Consider the following 16,023-nt stretch of genomic DNA (forward strand, 5'->3'; position numbering starts at 1 on the left):
TAATGCTGTTTATCACCTGAAAATTTGGTTTCTGAATATCAGCTTGGCTGTACCTAATGCAATACCATTCTAATTAGGAGAGAAATTGCTAGAACAGTAACTCTGCAAGTTTATCTTACTCAGCTTTACTTCCCACTTGAACCTTACAGGTACGACGGTGCCAGCCCACAGGGCCATCCTGGTGGCCCGCTGTGAAGTGATGGCAGCCATGTTTAATGGGAATTACATGGAAGCAAAAAGTGTTCTGATTCCAGTTTATGGTGTTTCCAAAGAGACTTTCTTGTCATTCTTAGAATACCTATACACAGACTCCTGTTGTCCAGGTGAGCAGCTATAAATGTTAGATAGTATCTCATAAACCTTTCTTTCCTAATAACCTGTTTGGAGAAATTGCTTTCTATGAAATCTGTTTTCATTTACGGTTTATGAGAGCTGACATCATGGAATGTGCTAAAGCAGGTGGAGGTGATATTGGTGCAGCAGTGAATTTTCAGTCAGTTCAAGTGGAAGAGCAGTGATTGGGTATCTCTCTGGGGCTCTCTGACCCTGGTGTAAGTTCACATGTCCCAGCCAGCACTTGCAGCATGGCGCTCACCGCAGGCACCCTGGAAGTGGAAGTGTCTCGTGGTACCAAGTGGCTACTCCAGTTCTACAGACTGGGGCAGAGGGCTCCTTGGAACACTATCCCTTTCGTGAGAAGAGGGTTAGGCAGCTGCTTTTATGGCTCTGACTTCTGATGAAGGCACTTGTAAGGTATTTCAGTATTCCAAGATTCCCTTGGTCATCCCTCTGGCCCAGAGGATCTGGGTTTTTTAAAGGCCTTTTTCTCACTTCTCCTAGAGTCAGACTCCCTAAAGGTGACTTCTCTAAAAACTTCCCCTAAATGGTTCAGAATACCTAATGGACTGTAGGATTTATTTCCCTATTCACTGACCTAGGGACTGTCTTTGACCAGGAACTGTCTATAGTAGCTGCAGGTTGGAACATTTTGCAGGTTTCCTGTATCTGGAGGCTCTTTGGAGAAATTGTAGAATCCTTTCTACAGGCCTGTAGCCTTGGGATGCAGGCATGGAGGCCTCCTTTAATTAGTCTTTATCCTTTGGCCACCAGATGGCTCCCAGCACAAATACAACTAGAATAAGCCCGTGGTGGCTTACTTAGTCCAGGAGCCTGAGACCTTGATAACTGAACCAGGCACCCTAGCAAATATAAAAGAAAGTACACATTTCAGACCATACGTCTCTTCAAGTTTACTGCTTTAATTTTTAGATTTGGAAGATTTCCGATGTTTGCTATTGAAATCTCATAAGTTTTAAACAAGTCATGAGCCCTCAAGGGAAAAGTTTTAGAAGTTCCAAAACAGAAAATTCTTCTTTTAATTGAATTAATTCTGGTCTTGCAGCTAGCTGTGGAGTATTTTGGAGCTAGTTACTGTTATTACTGTTTGTGTTAAAGACTGGCTTATCATTTCTGCTCAATAAAAAATGAAAGTATTGATTCTCATCAGAATGTGTGTTATTGTGTATTTTATTATTTCAGTACTGGCAAATATGTATATTACATTTTAAAATTTAGAATAACAAGAAAACTTAGTTTTTCAATCATTCCCTTACAAGAGTAATTGAAGCTTTGACTTTTGTTTTATCTTGCTAATTAGAAGAATGCTCAGAAAAGTAACAGTAGCTTTAAGACAAAACACTTTAAAAACTGTTAACAGGTGAAGGTGCCGGGGAAGATGAGTCAGAATAAATAATCAAAAAGTTAAGCTGGATATTGGAATATTTGCACTGGGAAAATTACAGAAAGGAAAGTAGTCTATTATGTGAAATATTTATCATACACACTATTCTTGGTTTCTATCTACAAAAAAGGCAAGGAATTTAGGGAAGGACATGAAGGAATTACATGAAAAAATCAGGCTTATAGAGAAGTGTTAAACAAACAAACAGAAAAGCCTGGGTGATTGCCAGGGGTTGAGGGAAGGAGGAAAAGGGAGTTACCGCTTAATGGGTACAGAGTTTCAGTTGGGGAAGATGAAGAAAGTTTTAAAAAATGTAGTGGTGATGGTTACACAACAATGTGAATGTGCTTAATGTCACTGAACTTTACAGTTAAAAATGAATAATGATAATTTTCTGTTTATTTTACCACAATAAAAACAAAATTAACAAACCTGAGGACTAAAGCCAGGAGAAGAAAAATTCCAAAGATCTGGTATAGCTACCAGGAAGAACTGCTTGACAGCCCTCAGATTGATTATTAAGGACAACTGTAGAATCTCCTTCTCTAGAGAATTAAAAACAACAACAACAGATTCACTTCTGAGTGTGAAGGCTTGAATGAATTTGCTTTGAAATGGAGAAGGCTGACTCACTCCTTCAAGGCTTTTTCTAGGCATTCTCTTCTACACTGGATGATCCAGTTGACATTTTTTTGTTTCTGTTTTGTGGTGGTGTTTTGTTTTTAGGTCATAAAAGAAATGGTTTTACTGTCCATTTTCTCTTGTCTCCCTTCCTGCATCAGCCGGCATTTTCCAGGCTATGTGTCTCCTGATCTGTGCGGAGATGTACCAAGTATCCAGACTGCAGCACATCTGTGAGCTGTTTATCATTACCCAGCTGCAGAGCATGCCGAGCAGGGAGCTGGCGTCTATGAACCTCGACATAGTTGACCTGCTCAAAAAAGCCAAGGTAATTGGCCCTGGGTATCTGGTTGTTTGATTTTTTTTTTTAATTACAAAAAAATTATATTACGTTAGAATGTTTTCTGTTTATTAAGAGATATATTAGTGCTTGTCTTAGTTTGGAAGTTTGGCTAAATCAGGTAAATGTGCCCTCACAACATTTTCTGCAGTCAGATGATTTTGAAGCATAGGGTTTTTGAACAGTCCCTTTCAAATAAGGAGGTAGAATTTTGAACTGAGTAGTGACCCTCATTAGAGTCAGTTGAGTGTGGTGCAGTATTGTTTCATATAGGCATTATAGGAAATAGAATTTACATTGATCCCCCTACAAATGATCACACCTTAGGGTTCCTGAAAGGAAAGTGACAGGATTGGTGCCTACATACTGATAGAGGTGGTTAGGCTGAACTCATTTATTTGTTCATTCATTCATTTATTCATTCATACATTCACTTTATGAATGTGTTTTGAAGTTCTGGTTGTTTGTAGGAAGTACTGATGTCCTTCATCAATTCTTTCAAACACCTTTTGTTGAAATGTCCCATTGTATGAGCTGTTAGTCTACATTCCATTGCCCATCCTAAGATAGGTTTGGGGCTTGGAGCGGTTGTGGAACACAGTGATGTGTACTGAGCTTGCACCACGCTGAGCCTTCTAAGTCTTTTTCACAGGAATGCATTTGATCCTTCATTACAGACTATCAGGGCTTTGTGAAATATTAGGAAAATATGACAAATTTGTCTTCATCCAAGTTGCTAAGATAGAGCCACATAGTGGGGCAAAGGATAGACTCTGGGGCTGCTAAAAGCTTTCCTCCACACTGTGATGAAGTCATTAATCAATGTATCTATTTCTGGGCATGAAAAGGAAATCATTTAAAGCATCTCAGTCTTCTCTTACTAACTCCTTAACTATTCTGGAGTTCATTTCTTTCATATTCAAGTCATTAGATCATATGTATTTAATATTAGGGAAAAAAAACGAGTAAGAAATTGAGTAACCCTGATCTCTCTTTGTAAAATATTTACATTGAGCCTGGGGATTAATAGCTACCCTCTAGATTTAGTTTAAAAGTTCTTTTTTATTCTTTCTAAACAGTTCATTTTCACAAACAGTTCATTTTTGATGTATCATTTTCCTACATTCTAACAAGTCTTTCATGCTTTTGAAAAATGGACTCAAGCTTCTCTTTCCCTGTCTTGTAGTATCCTTTTAAGTAACTCACGCATAAGGGAACTTCCTGCATGGTTGCATTGATTTCTTTAAGTGCCCCCCCAACTCCAGACACACACACACACACGCACACACGCACGCACACACCTACACACAGTTCCTCATCAGCGTCACTTATGATTGTATTGTCAGAAATTCTTCCTTATCTGTTTTTCCTGACTGGTTTCTGACTATGTGATTATCCTTATTTTTTCCCTTGAATTTAAAAAATCTGAGATACCAACTCTTCTTGAATTTTACTATTTGTTTCTGAAGGCTTTTATTTGCTAAAATAAAGCTTACATTTACCAATTTTCCTTTAGTCTATTCCTGGTGGTCCCTCATTTTCCGATTATGAATCACAGAAACAGGATCATATTCTTCCCAATTGTCTCTGAAGTTCCGGGGTTGAGGTCCCACTTTGCCAGCCAGTTCATCGGTTAGTCAGACTTCAGTTACTGCTTCTCTGACCTCTAGGAGGTGAAACTGTCTTTTGACAGAATTAGACTTCCCATAGCTCTCTGAGTAATTGAAATTTCCAGTCCCTCGATCATCTCTGCCAGTCTTGTATTGTGTATCAGGAAAGCATCATTCATACCTTTGGTAGAGATAAGCAGTGTTGGTATTCTCTCACTTCTGCTGGAACTTTCCCCTAACCTCTCTCAGTTCTTTACCATGGTTCTACTTTCAGGTTCATATATTTCCATCAAGTTGAACTCTAAACATGCAACAGAGGCTTTTTTCCCCTTAACCAGATCAGTGCCTTCAGATTTAGGTAGAGATTTCCTTATCTCTACTCCCCTTTAGACCCTGTGTGGCAAACTTTGATGATTCCTATGAAGTTTTATTTACTCTCATATTACAGTTTTGAACTCAACTTCTTACTTATAATCTGTGCATTAAAATTTGGCTGCTTCCGGTCACCAGTTTTGTTTCTCATCTTTTCCTTATGAGTTTTTGGGTACTTTCTCCATCATTATTTTCTTCATAGGGCTATTAAATGCTATAGCATTTTGTTTATAGGGTTTTTTTTTTAATATATTTTTAAAATTCTGTTATTTATCTCAGTTTAAACAAGTTTTTTCAAGTCAGCACATATTCTTCCAAAAACATACTTTTTCCAGTGAGATACGTATCATCACTTGCCAAGAGCCCACAGTTATTAAATCTTAAATTTTGTTCAAAAATAAAATTCTGTATTTGAACCATGTTTTTGTAGCCAGCTATTCATTTCTGTGATCTCCCTTCTCTTTCGAAGTCACAGCCCTTAGGCTGTGTTCTCACCTTCAGTTGGTAGGTTTTCTGCTCTGGATTAACCATCTAGTAGTTCCAGTGGCTTCTGTTAAAATAGCTACACATGCTTGCTCTGTTCCCTTGAGATCACTCACATTCATCTGCTAAAACATAAAGTGAAAAAAGATTATTAAAATGTGATCTGGTTTTAGATGAGCTATAAAGTCTCTTACAACTCAAAAATTCTGATTTTATGTAATGAAAATCAGAGGGACTTATGAATTTACATGTTAAAATGTTCCCACATTATAACTTTTAAAAAGAGCAATACTTGAGTTTCCTCCTTAAGATTTGAGATTACAAATCTTTTTTCAATTTAGCATATTATTGCTTATATAATATCTTTGAGTGTCCTTAAAAGAGCTATATTTAGCCTAAAGATGGAAACAACCTGAGTGTCCATCAACAGATGGATGAATAAACAAAGTGTGGTACATAATGCAATGGAGTATTACTCAGCCTTAAAAAGGAAATTGTAGAGAATGCTGCAACATGGATGCACCTTGAGGACATTATGCTAGGTAAAATAGACCAGACGAAACAGGACAAACATTGTATAATTTAATTTATATGTGGTACCTGGAATAGTCAAATCCATTGAGAGACAATTGAATAGTGGTTACAGAGACTGAGGATAGGAGAAAAGAGGAGTTATTTTTTTTAATGGGTATAGAGTTTCACTCTGGGTAGATAAAAAATTTCTGGAAATAGATAGTGGTGATGGTTGCACAATGATGTGAATGTACTTAATGCCACCAAACTGTACACTTAAAGATGGTTAAAATGGTAAGTTTTGAGTTGTGTATACTTTACTGCAATAGTAATAAAAAGAACTATATTCATGTTCCAAGTTTGTCTGGAAGCAACTTACTGTCATCTGAATTGAGTGGTTAGATGGATTAGTGAGTGTCACTGGGTTGGCACCAAGGTGATGATGTCATGGCCAAGTTTCTGAGTTTCCCTTTCATTAGCTGTTGGAACTCAGGATGATAAATGGAAACCCTGCTCAGTGTGTAATAGTACATCCCACTTAAAAGCAACTATTCAGACATAACCTTCTCATAGAAATATTTACACATTGAAACCCGTACCCTTAGGTTGATGACTTTTCCTTCTCAAAATATTCTCTGGTTTTCTCTGCAGGTGAACTTGTTGAGATATGGCCAAGTGTATACCTTTACTAACCATAATCTTCTCCCTGCTGGGTCACTTTCTGCACAGGTACAAGTGCAGTTTGTGAAGGCCATGACCTTAGATTGAAGGCTTAAATGAAATTCTCAAGAACCTCAAATAGTCTTTGTTACCCACAGATGCGGCCTGTCATCTGCTTAAAGACATTCAGCCACTCTGGCAGCCATAGATTGTTCTTCATTTGATTTGGTTTCTTCATTGATGTGATTTTTATCATTATTTGTTCATAATGCCCCCTTCTTCTGTCTGCTCTCAGAGTAGGCTGAAGGCTGCATCATGTACAGACACATTAAACATGGAATTGGGCCTTCCCTGTGTTCTCCAGACGACTCTCACCATCTAATCCTCATATCGATGGTCGTTGTGTACAATATTGCTTCACTTCCCATTTTTGTTTTTTGCAGTTTCACCACTCTGATTGCCTCTCAACTTGGCTACTTCATTTCATCGCCACTAACTACCTCATCTTCAGTCAAAAGCCTGAATTTCAGGATCTTTCAGGTAGATGGCTAATTACTGTTTTGAAAAGAAAACTTCATGTTCTTTGTTCTTAGACTTGAGACTTAATTTGTAGGAATAGTAGATTTTAAAAAATAAGAAGTCAGTGTAATACATTCCTTTTGGATATGCAGTGTGATAATTGAGGACACTTTAACTTACAGTAACCTGTGTTACATAAGAAGCTTGACCCGTGTTACACAAGAAATTTTCTAACGATTGTTTCATAGCTCCTATTCATTTTTAAGTGCTTTTTTTTTTTCTGAAGTAGAGAGATAAAGTGGCCTCAGATGGCATTTGGTTGTATTAAATGAGATTTGGTTTTAACCACCTAAGTCAGAAGCAAAATTTAAAAAGTACAGATCTTAAGAATTTTTTCTTATAAAGAAAAATTTATTCCTTGTAATATATAGTTCTATTGTACTGGTATCACCTGTGTAGGTTCTGTGTAGGTTCGTTATATTACTTGGCATTAACAATTTTTTATTGATCAAGGAGTGTTGAAAAATTTACTGATCATAGAGTACATGTAATGTGATTTTTTAAGGTAAATTGTGAAGGTTAAAACCAGTCAAAGGGTGAGCTGCTGAGTGCTGCGTAAGATGAAAGAAAATGAAAATAGAATAGTTGCCAGAATAGACAGCAGTCAGCTTAGATACAATGGCTTGCTCATGTTATTACATGGAATAGGCTCAAGGAATAATCAAGTTAAAAGGAAAAGGAAATTAAAGACCCCCTGGTCAAGTAACTCTAAACTCTAAACGGAGAAGCCTCCTTGGAGATGCCCGAAGCTCTTGTGAGGTGGGGGCAGAGAGCAGGAGTGGGTGGGGGCAGGAGGGAGGGAGGAGGAGAGGCTGGTGTTTGCAGTTTCTTAGACTCCTTCTTCCCACCTTCATCCAGAGCAGTCTCACTTTTATTTGCTTAAGTCTTAGAATTCTACGTAGGATTTTGCTTGTAAGAGAGAATCAGCTGCTAAAACATGTGAACATGTCTGGTTTCATTCAGCTACTCGTTGTACAGTTAAGGAAACCAAGAAACACACAGTCAGTGTTTGGCAGACGTGTGCAGCCTGTCAGTAAACATTGTATGCCTATTGGGAGCCTCTTTGCCTAGAATCTGACTATTAGTGCAGAAGAGTAATGTAATAAATCAAAGCAGGATGATAGATGTTTACTAACTGTTCACTTTGTGCAAGAAACAAAATCCATTCTTAAACATAAGGCATACTTCCCCTTGCAGTTAGTTAGTAGGGGCATTCTTGCATAGTTGTTCTTTAAGGAGTCAATTAAAAATGAAATAAATGAACATTTTGATTTTAAGCACCTTCATCCTACCACCTTAGGTCACCTTCATTTGTAAAAGAAGAGAAAGATGATTTTCCACTTACTGTCTTGTGTAGATATATGATTCACGTAGAATACTGTGCCAACCTTGGGAGAAAGGTGCTCTCTAAAGCCTTTGAGTTATTAATTTTTTTAAATTTTATTGCTTATACAGTTGCCTATAAAGTATGTTATGACCACCTGGTGTAGTGAGAAGCACTACTCCAGGGTGTAATTTGACGAGGCAGGGTAAGAACATGAGGCTGTGTCAGTGATTGTCTTATGTTCCTTTGATGGGAATTAAAACAGTATCATGAGTGCTCTGATTCAGTGGTGCCTGTTCATGTCCAGGACCTGCTGTGATGTGTCCTCTTGGGCAGAGAGAAAAAGCCCCTGTGGGTAAGGGAGGATGTGATAGTCTGTATCAGCAGTCACAGACCGGCAGTCTGTGGGCTGAACTTATCTTGCCAAGGGATTTCATTTGGACCATGTGGTATTTTATATATTATGTTAAATTATAATATATAATTATTATAGATATAAAAAACATATATATAGTTAGTGTCAACATTTGAAAATCGTAACATGTCACGTTTCAAAATCCAAATTTCTAGCTTCTTTTGAAAAGCTGGAAGGTCGGGCTACTCTGGGCCCATCTTCCCACATGGCAACAAGCTAGAATTGGGCAGTGGCCATCCATTTGAAGGCATGTGTCCTCCCTGGAGTCCCATAGGAGAGGAGTCTCCTCTCCTCCCTGTTGCCTTCCTCTCGGCCTACTTCACGTGCTCACTTGAAATTGAAAAGGGTTCGTGTCACAGTCACTTTGCAGCTTCCATAGAGAGTTACCTATTTTCAACTTCAAAAATTATCAAATTCCTATTGGAATTATAGGAAATGTTTTCTCTTACCTGGGAATTTTTCTTCTTTAGAGTTGTTTAGAAATCAAAAAGTGAGACTGGAAAAGATCTCACATTAATGCTGGCACTGATACATCAGAATTCAGTTAAATAATGTAGATACTGGACTATTAAGAAAACAAACAGTAGTGCACAGGAATAGAAGTTACCCTTGGTGTTTATGGATTTATTATTCTTGCAGTTTAATTTATCTTAAAGAGTTTTTTTGTCTTGTTTGGATTTTTGCTGCCACCAGAGCTCATCTATGAGAACTTTTCTCTTGTTTTTTTTTTTTTGTTGTTGTTGTTGTTGTTTTGTTTTTTTGTTTTTTTTTAAATTTAACTGAGAGAGTCATCTTATATCACCTTTGCTTCCTAATGAAATCTACAACAATTTCCCTGAACAACTAGGTTCTTTTTATCCACGTCCTACAGCCTGGATCAAGACCGTGTTAATCCAGATTACAATAGATGAGGTCAAACAGTAAGTGGAGAAGTGGAAGTTGACTTAGCAGAAGGAAACCTAAGTGCTCACAGAGGGGAATACTGATGAGAAACAAGCTGATTCACCCAGCAAATACTGTAAATCCTTAGAAATTTGAAGGATCAGTTATTTCAGAAAGCAGAATGAGGCTTGAGGCTGAAAGCAGTAGAATTAGTAGAATTAGCTTTTGCTGCACTCTGTCCCACCCAGGCAGGCATCTGCTTCTCCCCTCATCGTCACAGGAGATGGGAGGTTTATTTCTGGAGAAATTAAACCAAAAAAGTTAATAGAAGCACAAACTCAGGGTATAGCTGAGATCAGGGCAAGGAGCTGGACTGAAAACACGGGTGCCACATGAAATTGTACACATTGTGTATTAAGCCTCCAGCCTTCTTCCCATATCCAGGTTCTAGAATTCTTGCTGCCAGGTATTTGTCTCTCACTTTGACTACCACTTTCACTCTCACACTCTGGACATGAAACTGAAGCATCCTCCCCTGACCTTAGAGAAAAAGTATATAGGTGCGGTCATTTGGGAATTCTCTCAATGAACCCAGCAGATACCTTGCTCAGTCATGCTACAGTGTATTCCACCAGTCAGCAAGTCCTACCCATGTCCAAAAGATTTCCAAACAGCTTTCTAACAGCTCACTCCTAAATATAAAGAAACTAACTGAGGATCAACAGATATTTGAGGCAGTGGTCCAATGTAAAAGATGAATACTAAAATCAAAACAAAATGAATAAAAACAGAAGAGAAGGAACTTACAGGAACAAAGAATAGAAGAAAACCTTAAAAAAAAAACAACCTAAAATTAATGTCCACAAAGAATAAGAGATACACATTCATAAAGCAGGGATAGAATGTTACTGAAAAAGAAACAACATTCATAGAGACATAGTGGTTGCTGGGGCTTAGGGGAGTGGGTATGGGGTACAGGGATTTGTTGTTTGACAGATAAAGGATTTTAGTTTTGCAGGATGAAAAGAGTTCTGGAGATTGGTTGATAACAATGTGAATATACTTAACACTACTAAACTGTACACCTAAATATAGTTAAGATAATAAGTTAATGGTAAATTTAATGTTATGTGTATTTTCGTATTATTAAAAAAAATAGATCAAGAAGTTGCTGTTGAAAATTAAAATTATGATAGCAAAAACTCCAAAATCAAAAAACCTCAAACAACTAAATAAATAAAAGAATTGAAAGATAAAGGTAAGGAATCTAGAAAGTAGGACAAAAAAGATAAAGAGACAGGTAGGAGAGAGTTTGTTCAAAAAACAAAAAAATTGGAGGCTCAATATAAGAGGTGAAGTATCTGAGTGACAGAAGTTAATGCAAGGGGGAAAAAAACACTGGGAGAAAATTATCAAAGAAATAGTACAAGAACATATGCCAGTACTGAAGGGACTGACTCAGCAGATTAAAAGGCTCTGCTAAGTGCTCAGCTTAATAAATAAGCAAGGTCTATCATTGGGATGGGCAGCAACACCAACTGCAAATAGAAAAGTCTAAAAGTTTACAGGATAAAAAACCTGCAGATCACTTACCAAGGACTGTGAATTTGAATGGTAATAGAATTCTTAACAACCTTGGACACTGGAAAGCAGTGGAGTACTTAAACCGTCTTCAACATCCTGAGGGAAATTTTCAATCTTGAATTCCGTTCTCAGCCAAGTGATCCGTTATGTGTAAGGAAAGATTAAAGATGTTTCATCACAAGCAGGGCCTCAAAAATACTTCTTATGCACACCTCCCCTTTTCAGGAAGCTAGTAACAGCTGTGCTTCGCCAAAACCACAGAGAGAACAGAGTGAAGGACCTAGAGTCCAGGAGCGGAGGGATCCCACACGAACGCATGAAGCAGGCCTAAAGGCTGAGAGGGGTCTCCAGGGCCACAGCAACAGGGAACCCCTCAGGAATGGCTCGACCCTTGATAGCTGTGGCCCAGTGGAAAATAGAATTGAGAGGGCTTTGAAGAGTTTGGAACGTTGCGTTAGCTACAAAGAAAACTAATTAAATGAAAAAAAGTCCTTATTTCCAGGAAAAACAAGTCTTATTTGGAAAAAAAAAAAAAGGACATAATCAAATCCTATTTGATGCAGCAAAGGACAAGATGCACATAATTGTAAATCACAGAATTAACATCGGTCCTGGTGACTGATTGAGGAAAGTATAGGGAGGATACAGCAGAACTTGGAGCTCATCTGTTAGATAGGAAACCAACAGTTAATATCTAAACTTGATCCTAAATAACATATTTTCAGTTAACATTCTTTTTCTGAAAATTTTAGTGGAAGAACGCAGTTTTGTTGAAAAGCACAGATGGCCGTCAAATATGTACTTGAAGCAGCTTGCGGAATACAGGAAATATATTCACTCCCGGAAATGCCGTTGCTCAGTCATGTAACCTGGAGTTTTTATATACCTACACTTTTTCTTGTTATTATGAAGAATGGGGTACTTCTGGGTTCCAGTAAAATTCTTGTGACTGAAACCAGTATGGGAGTTAAAAAGAAAAGTCACCATACAGCTTAATGTGTTTATTAGTTCTCTTCAAAAAAACCTACTATTACGATCTTGAAAGGGAACAAAATATACCATAGGCTAAAATTAAGACTTTCCCTAGTATATAAAGCTGTTGTACAGCTAATTTTTCCCTTTAAAATGCCCTATTGCTTTAGTGATATTAATAACTTAACTCCCAATTAAGAAAGTTTAAATTTTTTTAAAAATCATGCAGGATTAATACAGAAATTTCATCATGTCTGTCTAACTGCTCTATTAAAATAAGGGCCACTTAAAGATTCAGTATGACTATTTCTATCATGAGAAATCTAGGGGAAGACTGGTCAGTCTGAGATTTCAGGAATAGAAATTTGCCTGGGATTTTGCAAGTGAAATGCCACTTCGTTCTAAATCAGTGACAGTGTTTGAACCATCATGGAAAAAAATCTGTTTTTTTTTTAATCTGGACAACCCAACTGAGCCACCTTGTCTCTCCCCGGGATTCGGATTAGGCAGGAAATCTATATATAGCTGGCTTCATGGCATGTAACCTGTGTGGTCACAGAGAGCCCTCTGCTTAGAAGGGTTTAATGCTCTGCATTCGCCATCTTAAAATTCTTAATAATGTTTGAAGACAGGCCCTGCATTCTCACTTTGTACCTGGCACCCAAATTATGTGTATCTCCTAGCAGGACATATTTTCTTGCTCAAACATTATTTTCTCTGAAAGCAAAAAAAGAAGCACTGACATCAAGGAAAGAGAAAGAGGCTTGCTGAGGGAAGAGATCATATGGGATTCCTCGTTTCCCATCCTTGGGGAAGTCTTTACCATCCAGGACCTCCCTCCTCTGCCACCTGGGCTGGCAAGTGAGAAATGCGTTGTGTTGGCTTAGCTTTCAAACACTTAACAGTTCTGGTTCTATCACAGATGAATACTTTCTTGATCATTCTGTAAGACCAGAATGTTAGTAAAAGTGACTGGCCAACATGCCTTAAAATGCGTCTATAAAACGCTCATAGGAAAAGTTGCTTTCTGGAGAATTTGCAATCAAAAGCTGAAGGGTTTTTTTCTTTTAGTGTATTTACTAAGATTAGGATGTCAGTGGCTTGAATTTTGTGTTCTTTCTGAGGACCGAAAGGTTATTTGATGAAGAATGATATGAATCTTGTCCTTCAAGATTATCTAGTAAGTTAAAAGAAAGGATATAAATCAAGACTTGTTACATGTAGAGAAAATGGTACTAGAATAGAGGGCAGAATCATAGTTTCTCTTAATATCACACATCAACAGAAACAATTATATCAGCAGCTCACAAGCTGAAAGATGGAAAAGCAGATTGCTATTTATTATTAGCATCATTTTCATCTGTAATTCAGTATTGGAATATATTTTTCTTTTAATTTCCAATGACTTTAGAATACACAGTTTCTCCAACCATTCAAAGATTTGATTAAACAGTTTTATACCATGTATAGACATAATACAGTTAGTCCTTTGATGTACACCAGCACCGTCAGAGTAAAACAGTAAAAATTCCCTACAGATCTCTTCCAAGAAACATGAATTTAATTGGAATGTGTTGATGAAGATTCCTGGAATGCATTTTATGTCTTTTGTATTTTACTCACTTGAGTTAATCAAATATTGGCAAATCTCATTTGACAAGGATTAGCATTGGAAAGAATAAATACTGTAGTAGACTTCTAGAAATTCACTCACATTTAAGACCTTTTCAAATACAGTGATAGCCTTTTACTTTTCATAAGCATATTCCTATCCCTACATTAATTACAGCACTTAAAATTATAAGTAACTTTTAATCTAGGAAATTGAAAAATATAAGTCCTGAAGCAAAATATTTTCTTGAAGATACTATTTAACATTTTAATAGCCATAGGTAGATTTTAGCTTGTTTGACCTAAGTGGAAGTTGGGTTTGGAAGCTGGTGCTCTATTGGTGTTGAGCATGTAGTTTTTATTATGAAAGTTCTTTGCCATCTGCGTGAGCAACTCAAACACACGGATGTCACAGCTCTCCTGGGCTCATTAGAACAGTAATCAAATTAGTTTTTAAACCTAGACTCTTCAATACCTTGGAATTAACTCAATTAAAAATAGTAAGAAATTTTAAAACCTTATAAACTATCTTGGAGAAATGAGTGCTCTTTTTGAGTTTTTCTAATTGAAAAGTTATTTCTAGTTGAATGTATGCTTTGTGCTGATCTCTGCTTCAATATATTTACCAGTCATTTTAATTAGATAAGATACCGTATGGTAGAACTAAGGCCTTTTCTTTCCGGGCCAGGTTTTCACCCTGTATAGCCCTTTGTATGCTTCTGACTACTCTGTGTTCATATTGTAGGAGAGTAGGCATGCAATATAGAAGGTTCAGTAACATAACTGAAATTCACCCTGTCTAAGCCAGCATAATGACTTCGTATTGGGCAGTAGCAGAAAACTGAAAAATTGGATAAATTTGACTTCCAAGACGGCTGAACTTTTCAACTATAATTTTAAAAACTACACTACACTGATATAATTAGACAAAAATGTCCTCAAGAGTATTTTATTTAATTTAAAGCATCTGTTTAATTCAATCTTTAATAATTTTGCAAAGAAGGGTATGTGTGTATTTTAATATAGCCTGACCTGAATTTATATGTTTTTAGTTTTAGTATTTAACATTTTTGTAACAAATAAACCTTTTTTTTAAAACAAGTTTAACAATGTGTCATGTGGTTATTTTACCTTGGATGTTGAATTGTTGAAGTAAATTTGGGAATACTGCCTTGTATTTCTCAAACATAATTATTTCAAGGATAATTTCCATTATGTGTAAAATATTTAGAATGTTGTTGATATTGTAGATGTGTGTGATGAGACAAAGAAATTTATGTTACCTTTAACAGCTGGTAGCAGAATTTCTCTTAATAAAATAACTACATTTATTTAGAAAAATGCTTTGATAATTATGTAGTATAGAAGTGAGCCTCTGTGGGCTTAAGTGTTGGTTGGGGCCAAGGCTTTTGAGAAGTGAAGCAGCAGCTCCACATAACAGAAGGTTAAAATTTTGGATCTTTCCAACAAAATGAAAAAGCAACCTACCGAGTGGGAGAAAATATTTGCAAGTCATATTTCTGATAAAGGGTTAATACCCAAACTATGTAAAGAACTCATACAAATCAATAGCCAAAAAACCCCAAACAATCCAATTTAAAAATATGCAGAGGATCTGAAATAGACATTTTTCCAAAGAAGACATACAGGTGGCCAGGAGGTACATGAGAAGACGCTCAAGATCACTAATTATCAGGGAAATGCAAATCAAGACCACAATGAGGTGTCACCTCACTCTTGTCAGAAAGATTATTATCAAAACGACGAGAAATAACTAGTGTTGGCGAGGATGTGGAGAAAAGGGAAACTTTGTACACTGTTGGTGGGAATGTAAATTGGTACAGTCATTGTGGAAAACAGTATGGAGATTTCTCAAAAATGTGAAAATAGAGCTACCATATGATCCAGCAGTTCCACTGCTGGATATTTATGTGAAGAAAATGAAAACACGATAACTCAAAAAGATATCTGCACTCCTATGTTCACTGCAGCATTATGTACAATAGCCAAGACATGGAAACAACCTAAGTATCCATCAGTGGATGAGTGGATAAGGAAAATCCGCTATATATATATACAATGGAATATCATTCAACCATAAAGTATAAAATCTTGCTATTTGTGACAACATACATGGACCTTGAGGACATTATGCTGAGTGAAATAAGTTATACAGAGAAAGACAAATACCATATCACTTATATGTGAAATCTTAAACTAACTAAAAACCTCCCCCACAAAAATAGGCTCAGATTTAAAGAACATTATTGGTGGTTGCCAGAGGCAGGAGATAGGGCTGAAAAGGGTGAAGGGGGT

The 16,023-nt window shown here is 36.9% G+C and overlaps 1 protein-coding gene across 1 annotated transcript in view; it reads left to right on the forward strand.

The window, feature by feature from the left end:
• RHOBTB3 (Rho related BTB domain containing 3) overlaps nt 1–14,808 on the forward strand; it is a 47,211-nt gene extending 32,403 nt beyond the window's left edge. The window contains exons 9-12 of the mRNA XM_010993962.3: nt 150–323; nt 2,524–2,690; nt 6,784–6,880; nt 11,877–14,808. Of these exons, the coding sequence (XP_010992264.1) occupies nt 150–323; nt 2,524–2,690; nt 6,784–6,880; nt 11,877–11,992 (554 nt within the window). The 3' untranslated portion in view covers nt 11,993–14,808. The remainder of the gene's footprint in view (nt 1–149; nt 324–2,523; nt 2,691–6,783; nt 6,881–11,876) is intronic.
• The last annotated feature ends 1,215 nt before the right edge of the window (nt 14,809–16,023 follow it).

This window comes from Camelus dromedarius, chromosome 3 (genome assembly GCF_036321535.1).
Source record: "Camelus dromedarius isolate mCamDro1 chromosome 3, mCamDro1.pat, whole genome shotgun sequence".
Classification (NCBI taxonomy): Eukaryota; Metazoa; Chordata; class Mammalia; order Artiodactyla; family Camelidae; genus Camelus; species Camelus dromedarius.